This window comes from Plasmodium gonderi (genome assembly GCF_002157705.1).
Source record: "Plasmodium gonderi DNA, contig: Chr07, whole genome shotgun sequence".
NCBI classification, from domain to species: Eukaryota; Apicomplexa; class Aconoidasida; order Haemosporida; family Plasmodiidae; genus Plasmodium; species Plasmodium gonderi.
In genome coordinates, this window is record NW_021628932.1 from 467,284 (window position 1) to 479,217 (window position 11,934).

Consider the following 11,934-nt stretch of genomic DNA (forward strand, 5'->3'; position numbering starts at 1 on the left):
TCACAGACACACAGGGAACAAGTACTAAAAAATTGAATGGCAAATCTTCCAGTGAGGTAGACGAAGAATGCGTGTCGTATCTAATATTCTTCCCATTTAATGCACGTCGTACTTCACCATCGTTCTGTGCAGCAGAGGGGGGAAGGGACTGCCGCTTTCATTCAAACACCAAATATGCTTAAAATTTTTTAAAAATTTATGAAGCACGTCTAGGAGTCTCGTGCGGTGTAACTCTTCACATAAGTTATCGACAACAGTTGCAAGAAACTTGAGGAGATAATACTGATCAGGGGAATCGTTACAACATTCATGCTTATAAAATAATATTTTGAAATATGATATATAGGAAGAAATCATTTCTTTTGTATAAGCATACAAATTAAATTTTTCATTCTCTTGATTCATTGAATACAAAGAATGGATAATATAAGAATAACAAAATATGTTATCATTTACAGATTCATCTTTACAAATGTAATGATTGCTATGCATGGTAATGTTAGTAGTACTTTTCTGTTTTTCCATTACATGTTCAAGAATTTCTTTATAACACATATAGCAACAATTTAATTCCTCTTTAATCTGAACTTCTTTCTTTATTTTTCTGTTAATTATGCTATCGAATATGTTTTTCTGTGTTATTACTGTATTTCCATTTATCCATTTTTTCATATCATCATTATACACACCTGCATCACTATTTCGCTTTTTCCTCTTTATCAAAATGCTTGGGAAAAAGTCAAAAATTTTGTAATTTTTTGTAATATTTATTTTTTTCGCCATACTCTTACTAGCACGTGATAAATGAGTTTTTTTTGCAATCATATTTCCGTTATTTTGTTTTTTTTCGCTTTTTTTTTCGCCCTTTTTTCCGTCCTTTTTTGCACCATTTTCAAGCGAAAAGGGAACACATTTGTTACTCGATGTATCGGCTTTTTTCCTATCACCTGTTTCATTTTTCACGTTGAAAAAATACCACAAAATGCTTTTCATGCATCTGCCAGCGTACAGGTTGGAAGAGCCTCTGGGATTCAAGTTCCTGCCACGACCTCGACGATGCTGGTGACCACGGTTGTGGCTATTATCCGGCACCATTTTTTCGACCCCTTTGATGCTCTGCTCCATTACAGTATTCACTTGTGTCTCTCGTGTTTGCACCGTGTCCATTTTTTTCCTTTTCGTTGAATCCCCACTTTTCTCCACGCAGAAGTAATACAAGATGCTTTTCTTGCCCTGTGCATGGCAGAAGTTGGCACTCATGATATCAGAGCAGACAATTTGAACACCCCTAAGATCAATCAAATTATCCGTCAAATCATAAAAATTGTAAATGATTTTAAAAAAGAATATAAAAAAGCAATCCGTGTAATGGTTTAGCTTAATCTTGGTAGTTATTCTAACGACCTTTCCTCGTCCTAGATATTTAATTGGATCAACATTTTCGTTTGGCTCTTTAAAAAAGAAATGGACATTTATAGATTTGGCTTTCAAATTTTTTATTTTTAATCGTATATACAATTGTTTGGTCATGAAATAAATAAGAAAATAAAAATCATTAATTTTTTGAAAACGGACCCCATAATTGACACTGATATTTATGCTCTTTTTCCATTTCCCCCCTTCTCCTTCCTCTTCTTCTTCTTCTTCTACTTTGTGCATGTTTTTTTTTTGCAGTTTTTTCAAAGCTGCCTCCTGTTGGTTATCAAATTGTAAAGGCACCGTTTTGTCATGAGGTAAATAATAAATATTAAAGTGCACAAATTCACCACTTAAATAATTTAACTTTTTTAAAATGTCCAAATAGTGTTCATTCTTTTTATAAAAAAAGAAAAATCTGCTTATTGGATGGATAACCCTATCAAAAAAGGTGTCCATTATATATTCCAAATTATGTTCGTTCATTTCAATAAACTTGTTAAAAATTAAATCAACCTTTTTTTCTCTTATTTCTTTCATGGCGTTTAGGAAGTACATATCAGCATCTGATTCAGCACTAACATTACATGTATTAGCAGCATTATCCTTCTCCCCCTCCACCTGTAGCTGCTTCTTTCCATCCTCTTTATCAACACAGTATGAACCATTCAGATCGCTTACACTCCGTTTATCTTGTCCGTTCTCCTTTGATAATTTCCTTTCCTCTTCAGAGATAATATATTCGTTGAACAAATTTTTCAATTCTTCATAATTCAATGCCATATTTTCAAGTTTGTCGTCCTCCATGGAACAATTATTGATTCTAATTATGTCATCTTTTTTATTGTCCATTTTAAAGGGATATTTAATGTTGATATTATGTGTGTCTCCACTATCGTTATGCTTATCCAGATGTTTATCATTTTTTAAGGTGGCATGTTGCTTCACCATATCGTGATTTGAGTTTCTGCTATGAACCCATTTCATAGAATTACTGTTCTGATTTTTTTTCTTCTCATTAAGAATATATTTTTTCATGATAAATATACAAAAATGATGATAATAATCAAAAAATAAAAACCGTTTTTTGCAAAATTTTAACGCTTTTTTAGACATTGTCAAATCAGAAGAAATTCCTATGGATATACTGAGATTGGTTAAATTGTAAATATCATCAGAAATTCGTTTAGCTGTTAAAAAAATATCTTCTTCATTTTCATAAAATAATTGAAGTATAGATTCATCAACTGATAATACTCTTACATTTTTCGAATAATTGATGAGAACTAACAGAAATAAATAACTACATCTTAGTATGTTGGAAAAATCATATTTTACAAAATGGATGTTATTTTTATGCATTTTTGTTACATCCCCTTTTACCATCCCTTTTACAATTTTATTTTTTTTCCCCCAATAATTGGTAGCACTTATAATTCCATAACTTTCTCTTTTCTTTAAGCTATGGCATACACATAATATTTCATGATTTTTTATTTTGTTCTTCTTACTATATTGATTATTTGCACTTTTTACACTTGCATTTAAGAAATAATTATCAAAGTCGATATATAAATAAACAAATTTACGCTTATCATTTTCTTTTATATCTTCAAATTGAAAAAATTCACGGCTTATGTAGTTCCAGTTTCCTAGTATGTATAATCTGGAGTTGTGTAAATAAGCGCTCACGCTTTCGATTAACTTGTCAGAAGCTTTCTCCCTGTCGATTACGCGATTACCATCAGAGGCAGAAGCTGCAATAGCAACGGTTTCATTACTATTATCACCATTATTATCACCATTGTTATCATCATTACTATCACCATTACTATCACCATTGTTATCACCATTACTATCACCATTGTTATCACCATTACTATCACCATTGTTATCACCATTACTATCACCATTGTTATCATTATGATTATTCTTAATCGTGGACCCAGCGGTTGAAACAACTTCGAATTGACTCCTTGCTTTTAACACAATGTCGAAAAAAAAATGAATTATATCATTTTCCCACACATTTCTTATATTTATATTTAACTCACTTTTCTTTTTAATCCAATCTATTTCTTGCTTACTGAGATGATTTAATATTCTGTATTTTCTTGAAAATTCTTCAAATGTATCACTATTTATATACAAATTGGAGGAAACATTTGGAAATGCATTTTCCTTTAATTCTTTGTTCAGGTAAAACTTACGTAACCTTTTAAAATATTCAAAAGAATTATATAATATGTATTTTTTTAAATTTTCATAACTCATTTGCATGTTCAATATTAGCAAATTTTTGTCTCTCTGAGTAATGTTATTCTTCCTATCTTGTAACTCATAATTCGAGATACACGTTTCCCTTTCCACAGAAAAAGGTTGATCATTCATAGTAATTTCTCCACACTTGGCATGTTCCCTTTGTTCATTACAATAGTTCATTAGATCCTTCTTCTGAAAATTTCCCAAACTTAAGTCGATTTTTCTCTCTTCGTAAGATGAAATGGGGATTGAATTTTCCCTTAACACATTGGATACATTCGCATTTTCTTTCGTTTCTATTTTCTTAATTAAAGAAGAATGTCCATTGTTATATTTTCTCTTCTTAATGGAAAAAAAATCAGTTATAGGACGACTATTGTAACGTAGTAAGGAAGGTAAATATGACTGTTCAGGCAACCTGCACTGAAAACTAACGCAATCGGATATGTACTTGTCTACTACTATAAAAACTTTGGATTTTTTAACTGCCTTTTTATAATCCATATATTTCTTTGAACCTAATGCCATATTGTTGCTAATTATATGTGTTACCCTGCTAGTTAAGGCATTATGTATAATTCCTCCATTTTGTATTATCATTATTTCTAATTCTTCTTTCTTGTTGATGTAAGAAGCACGAACATTTCGTTTTCTAGAATATACACTTTCATATCTTTTCATGAACGTGTCAAACTCATTCCTATTTTCATTTTTATCAAACACGGGGTCTACTATATTAAAATTGCTACTTTTTATCGGGGTCTTATCTAGCATCATATATTCATCTTCATTTTCCACTGCATGGTTATGTAGTTTTCCATATTCCCCTTTCTCATTATTGTAATCCGGTAAATCGTTACAAGGTAAATCGTTGCAAGGTAAGTGGCCATGCTTGTTATTATCCTCACCCACGCTGTAGTTATTATATGGTGTACTGAAATTTGCTTGACTGTTCATGTCATTGTGGTACCTATATACTGTTTTATCATCCACACTGTTGTTCATGAAACAAGTCCACTCGTTAGGGTACTTTAATTTGTTTTCGTCATCCGTGTGTAGTGTTGTCCTTTTTGAATAACTCTCATTGTCATTCTTACAATATTGGTTGTTATTATTGTTACTATTGCTATTCCTAGTGTTGCTACTCTTGTTTCTGCTGTCCTTATCATACGAATTGTAAAGTGAAAATAAACTAACAAAATCATCAATATAAAAATTGCAATCCGCAAATAATGAACGATTGTTCAAATTTCCATGGCTACCGCTCTCTTCTATTTCTGCGCTATATTTTTTCTTATAACTCAGTGGCGTCTTTTCTTCCTTTCTCCACATGTATTTGCTGAAGCTCCTTGAACCACCATATTCGACATCCATTTTTTATATGCACATTTTGAGTCATGGAGGAAATGCAGTGAAGAGCGGCAAAATGGGTGGGGGGGGAGAGAATGATTCGAGGTACCAAATGTGAACAAAAAAAAAAATAATATAATAAAAAAAATAATATAATAAAAATAATAATATAATAAAAAAAATAATATAATAAAAATAATAATATAATAAAAAAAATAATATAATAAAAAAAATAATATAATAAAAACAATAATATAATAAAAATAATAATAAAATAATAAAAACAAATTATATAATAAAAAAAATGAATAAATAAAGAAATAGACTTCCCCAAATGGCAAGACGACCAAATGACAAAAAAAGGGCCAACCAGAAGATTGTTGAAGACATTAAAAACTTCCTTCGTTTTGTCACGCCATGCGCTCACAATGACTTCAATCAAGTGAACAAAACGAAGTTGCCAACATTGTTCTTTCTCCCTCTTTCGATGTATGAAAAAGGGAAATTCTAGGGCCTCACACTGAGATGTGAATCTTAAGCTCTTATGAATATGTTAACTTCCATGAATATGTATACGACATTGTGTTCTAAGAAATACATAGTATACACAAGATCACGCTAAGGTATCAGGATAAAAAAATAAATAATTTCAAAGATTATTCATAAAATTTCTGAAAAATAATATAGCAAAGGAATATATAAGAATGTTTTCTTTTCCTCGCTGGCAAAAAAAAAAAAAAAAAAAAAAAAAAAAAAAAAAAAAATATATTTTAATATCTGCACGAAATATATTTTTGTCAAGTTTGTTACCACCCCTATACCTTATATATATATTTATTTAATACATATGTTGTATATACAACAGTTTTAGAATCATGAGAAATTGTTTCCTATTTTTATGTGGAAAAAAAAAAAAAAAAAAAAAATGGGCAAAGAATTACATCCGCACCTATTAATATTCAACTGAAAAAAGACTAAAGGGCAAAAAAAAAAAAAAAAAAAAAAAAAGAATTAGTTGTGGCACAAAGTAAAATTATCAGAGAAATTTCATCATGTATAGTTGGTGGGTTTAACATTTATTGGGAAATAAATTGCTAAAAAATGGGGAACAAAATTGATGTAATAATATTGTTCAAAAAAAAGAATGCGAGTGAGGGGAAGGTTAATTTTTTTTTTTTTTTTTTTCTGCTTCGTTAAGTTTTCAGAGATGTATTTATTTTTTCTGGTATTCATGTCTTCATATTATGCATATAATGAAGATTCATCTATTTATATGTTTACCTTATCAAATGTGTTCATTCGATTACACTTTTTTTTTTTTTTTTTTTTTTTTTTTTTTTCCGAAATTTCCACGCTATGAATTACCTTCACTTTTTTGTTAGAAAAATTTTGTACGCACAAGTTAAACTTTTTTTTTTTTTTTTTTTGTTTTAAATTTTACTAATCAGAAAAAAAAAAAAAAAAAAATTGAATAAATTTCTTTTCATATTCCTTTGTGTTAACTTCATTATAAAGGATAACTTGTTTTTACAAAATTTTTACCATTTGACATTTTTACATATATATGTTGGATTCCTCGACCTGTAGAAATATTTTTTTTTTTTTTTCGATACACCCATATTCCCCTGTTCTTTAAATGTATACGCCTCCTTATGTCTTAATGCATATCATCAGCAACAAAATTGTATGTTTAACTTTTTATTTAGCAACAAAGTATACACATATATAAAATTAATTAATTTCTCTTTTTTAACAAATCGTTCATATGAAAGTACCTAACATCACTTAACTTTGATCATGTGTTAGTGGTGTTACCATATGCATGTTGTGTGTATAAAAAGAAGATAGATTTTAAATTAATATAATGCCTTACCCCCCCCCCATCCATTTTTAAATATGTCTTTTTCATTTTTACCAAATAAAGATGAATTTACTGGCCATTATTTTAACTAGACATGTAGATGACATCATTTTCCTCTGCTCCGCCACTGATTTAAACGCGTTAGGAAAAGAAGAAAAACTGAACATACCTTAAAAATGAGGGAACATTTTTCAGTAGACACATTTATGTGCACGTAAAATAGTTCCCTAAATGGAATTTCAAAAATGTCTCTCATTTCCCTCTTATATGTGTACATATATATATGTATGCTTGTGTAAGCATAAGCTTGTCTTACACAATTTACACACACATAGACTTGCATCTTGCCTCTCTTTCTCCCCCTTCATTTCGTTGTACTTGTCCATGTATGCCCATTTTGAAAAACACGCTTATAATTCATCCTATACTTAAACATGATTTCTCTCATGAATTTGTATCCTGTAGATATTCTTTCATCAAAAAAAAGGCTTTCAAAGAAGCGGCGTTTTTTGTAGCGAGAACCATTCCTTCAAGGGTTCGAAAAAAAAGGCGATATTTTTTATACCACTCAAGGGACACGAATTAACTGTGCATCCTATATTTTATGTTTTGTCAATCTGTTCATGATGATGTTCCCTTCATTATTTCTCACCATTGCGCGCACATGAACACATCCTACCTTTTATGCAGATCGAATACAACACAAAGGAAATTATAACACATGAAGGAAACATAGTATTTGCAATTAAGTTCTCAGATAATATTTGCCCTGTTGTAATAGCAACAGATGATTATCCTGAGAGGTACAATTTCCATTATATTTTATGTGTTACAGTTCATTAAATGGTAAATGAGAGTTACATGTTTCTTTTTCTTTTTTTTTTTTTTTTTACCTTTTTTTCCGTTTAAATAAAAAAATATACTTACTATTTCTCCCTTCCATTTTTATAGGGTGGCCTTTTATATGATTTATGAAATATATATGGACTTCTTACGTGATATTCCGAAAAATGTATGGTCTGAAGTGAAACAAGACAACCAAATTAACTTTAATTTAAATGTATATTTGTCCAAGTATAAGGTGAGTCTTATCTTGAGGTTACAGAAAAAAGGATAAAAGAAAAAAAAAAAAAAAAAAAGGAAACAAGAAATTAACATTCAAATTGTATATAATTAATTCATTTCATGTTTCTAATGTATGAATTGGGCTCTGAACCGACATTTGAGTGTGATCCCTATTCCTCATCAGGACCCTCTGACATGTGATGCAATAGCCCAGACGAACATGAAAATTAGCGAGAACATCGTAAGATTGAAAAATATATACACAATTTGTGCATATAGCTAGATGTCCTTTTGAGGACACTTAAATGGGCATATATTATGCCTTTGTGTTTTTTTTTTTTTTCCCTCTTCTTATACACAACGGATTGCACAAAAGAGTCAATTTTTTCTTCTAATGTGTGTGCATCGTTTTTTTCTGTTATAAATAATATCCATAGTGGAATATACTGTTTTATTTATATTTTTTTTTCAACACTTTATCAAATCGGCTCTCTGCCTCGTCCTTTCCCTACTTGTGCAGGAAAAAGTGAGAATAACTATGGATGCACTTATCAGGAACAGGGAAAATTTAGACGTCCTCGTAGACAAGAGCAAGGATCTTTCGAGTAAATTTGCTACATAGAGCATTTCATCATTTTTATGGCCTATGTCGTGGAGCCCACTAGCACCTGTACAGTTTTGCTCCATATACCTCTTTCGTGCAGATTAGTTTTTAAATAATTTACTTCTCTGATCTACATACACACACACACACAGATTCTTTTTTACTATTCGTCACCCACTTTGTGCAGCTACGACTAAGCAGTTATTTAAACAAAGCAAGAAACTTAAAAGGAAACAGTGTTGCAGGATTATGTGATTTTTGATGCCTTTTTTCTTTGAATTGAATTTTTTTTTGCCATATATTTTTTTTTTTTTTTTTTTTTTTTTTTTTTTTTTTCTTTTTTTTTTTTTTTTTTTTTTTTTTTTTTTTTTTTTTTTTTTTTTTTTTTTTTTTTTTTTTTTTTTTTTTTTTTTTTTTTTTTTTTTTTTTTTTTTTTTTTTTTTTTTTTTTTTTTTTTTTTTTTTTTTTTTTTTTTTTTTTTTTTTTTTTTTTTTGTCATTTTGTTTTATTCCGAATTATTTGCATTTAATAAAATTTTACTCGCACTGACCGGTCAATTTTAATTTTCTTTTTGTTTAAAAAAAAAAATATCTTTGAAAATTTTAAAATTTGAAATTACAAAGTATACATTACATTCCATTGTAGCTGGGTGTTACTTGTTTTTACTTGCCACTCCTGTCTTTTAAGCAAAACAAAAGAGAGTTTTTTGCTTCTATAAAAGTAGCATTATCCTTTCTGTGAATATATTGGAAAGTCATAGGGGAAGAATAAAAGAAAAAAAGAAAGGCAGATAGATAGATAAGCAGAAGGAAAGGCATAGAGACAGATAGGTAAATTAGACAGATCAGAAGAAAAGGAAAACATGTAGAGGCATGGCTTACAAAATGCTGCTTCGTCAAATGCATGTTTAGAGAGACGCCAATTAAAATGTGCAGATATTATACGTAGAAAAAGATATGACACAGATGCGTACAAAAATATATACATGTTGAGATAACATACGTATCAATAGGAGTGGGATGAAAAAATTTCCAACATATACATACGACAGGAGGAGAGGGTGTATATTAGACTTAGTGGGTTTTACAAACGTTGAAATAGTTGAGAAGGAATCTGTATGTAGATCTCGATCTACACAGTCATCATCACACATTTGGTCAACATCAGTAACATCTCAAACACCTCCAGCGCTTACAGCACCTGCAGAATGAATAAAAGAGAGGAGGGGATTAACACCCCGATTCAAAGTCCCATAACGGAGAGTTTGTACCTCAAACTGAGGGACCCACTAGGACCCCATGTGAATTTAAACAACTCTGTCACGTCGAGCGAAAAAAAGAAAAAATTGCATAAAAGAATAAGCTTCAGCAGCTTTTCAAATACAACCTGTAGCGACATAATAAAGCTGAGCAATTATTTACCGATAGAAAATAATATAGTGTTATTAACATTGGGAAACTATTCTTTCAAAGTTGGATTAGTGAATAAGTATGATTGTAAATTACAAAGCTTAAGACTACCTCAAATGGAAATCATAGAACCATGGAGAGAGCTAGGGTACTTGTATCCACCATATAAAAACTATGAAATCATTGAAGAATCCATTTATCACTGTTTTAGTAATATATACAAAATAAATTTAAAAAATAAAGATTTGTTTATTCCTTTTTCTAGTAAAAATAGTATGCAAGATTTTTCCACCCTTGGGGATATTTTATTTGACACCTTTAAAGTGCAGAGTGTAGCATTTAAGGAACCTTCATTTGTGTCTTCGCTTATAATCTTGGAACATCTCCTGCAAGAACAGAAAAATAAGCAGCATACATACCAAGTTATGTTTTATAGGGATGGTGAGAAAGATACTGTTGCTTGTAATGAAAATCTAAGTGATACTACTTCTGGTAGGAGACATAGCCTCAGCAATTGTGAAGAAGGATGTAAAAATGATAAAGAAGACTTCAGCATGCTCCAAATAAAAAGCAATATCCCCTCTTCTCCTTGCAAAAAAACAAAAACAATAGAACGAAAAAGAAAGAGAACAGGAAAAGAAGAATATCCAATGGAATGTTTAACTAAACTTAAAGAATTAAATTTTTTCAATTTCACTGCAATATTGGTAAATATTGGAAGCACAAAAACAACTTGCACACCTGTAATAAATGGTATTCCATTGCCTGACCTAAGTAATATCTACTACATAGGAGGGTACGACATAGATAATCAGATTTTTGATGAAATGAAAAGAAATGAAAAATACCAGAAGGATGTATCATTGGAATCTGCAAAAATTGCTAAAGAGAAAAGAGTGTTAACTCCCAAAACTAGGGAAGAATGTGGTTATTTATCTTTACTTTATGATAAAGCTCCCAAAAATTATTTAGTGAATTCTTTTGAATTACATTTTAATAAAATATTTGCCTCAGCAGTAAACTCAACTGAAATATTTTTTTCTCCTTATCATTTGGGAAATTATTTAAAAACAGAATCATACAAAAAATTGCACACATATGATATAAACGTTACATACTATTCCACAGAGGCGACTCCAAGCTTAAATTCAAGTTTGAGTTACATATTCACACAAAACACACTCCCTTGTGTAATTTATGATACTATTCAAAAATGTCCAATTGATACTCGAAGGGAGCTATTTAAAAACATCTACTTGATAGGCGGCTCAAGCATTATTAGAGGCTTTCGTGAACGATTACAAAATGAGTTGTATGATTTTGTTAAAAATAAAAATTTTTATATTAATATTTCTATTAATGTACATGTTGTTCGATGGACTATGTTACAAAAATATGCTATCTATTCAGGTTCTCACTATTTTTTGGAGTTATTTGATTATTACAATTATAATATTACCAGGGCAGATTATGAAGAGTATGGGGAAAACATATTAGAACGTCTAAGTTTACAGGGAAAGCTTCTCTATTAGCCTTTTTTTTTTTTTTTTTTTTTTTTTGTCTTCCCTCTCCTTTTTGTGTTCTAACCTCTCTCCTATGATTGGAAAGGTGATGAAGACTGATGGAGGCTGATGTTATTTCGCTAAGATTATCGAAATTGGATTATATCATATTTGACTTTTTCATTTGGGTTTGCGCCTCCCTTGATTTGTCCATGTCGCATAAGTCTTGTTCCTTTTTCAGCTATGTTTATATGGTACAACATGTTCATATAAATAGAGCTTGGTTTATTTGTTCGTTTATTCGCCCGTATATTTATTCATTCATTCATTCATTTTTTAATTTTTCCTCTCTCTTTTGCCTATTAAAGAGAGACAATTTAACGTTTTATTAGCATTCAAATGGGGGAAAAAAAAGAAGCAAAAAATATACTTAAGCGGAGGCAAAGCAGAGAACCGTGATAAATC

At 30.1% G+C, this 11,934-nt stretch overlaps 3 protein-coding genes across 3 annotated transcripts; 2 read left to right on the plus strand and 1 right to left on the minus strand.

Moving 5' to 3' along the window:
• Positions 1–96: 96 nt before the first annotated feature.
• Positions 97–5,052, minus strand: PGO_070850 (DNA repair protein REV1; the record flags this gene model as incomplete). Its single annotated transcript, XM_028686958.1, has 1 exon — positions 97–5,052. One exon carries the CDS (start codon positions 5,050–5,052, stop codon positions 97–99), a length of 4,956 nt encoding a protein of 1,651 aa, XP_028542759.1.
• Positions 5,053–6,952: 1,900 nt separating this feature from the next.
• PGO_070860 (prenylated protein) lies at positions 6,953–8,813 on the plus strand (the record flags this gene model as incomplete). The annotated part of the gene is made up of 7 exons (XM_028686959.1): positions 6,953–7,029; positions 7,355–7,424; positions 7,580–7,692; positions 7,841–7,970; positions 8,139–8,195; positions 8,475–8,559; positions 8,746–8,813. 7 exons carry the CDS (start codon positions 6,953–6,955, stop codon positions 8,811–8,813), a joined length of 600 nt encoding a protein of 199 aa, XP_028542760.1.
• Positions 8,814–9,765: 952 nt separating this feature from the next.
• PGO_070870 (actin-like protein) lies at positions 9,766–11,499 on the plus strand (the record flags this gene model as incomplete). The annotated part of the gene is made up of 1 exon (XM_028686960.1): positions 9,766–11,499. One exon carries the CDS (start codon positions 9,766–9,768, stop codon positions 11,497–11,499), a length of 1,734 nt encoding a protein of 577 aa, XP_028542761.1.
• Between the last annotated feature and the right edge of the window lie 435 nt (positions 11,500–11,934).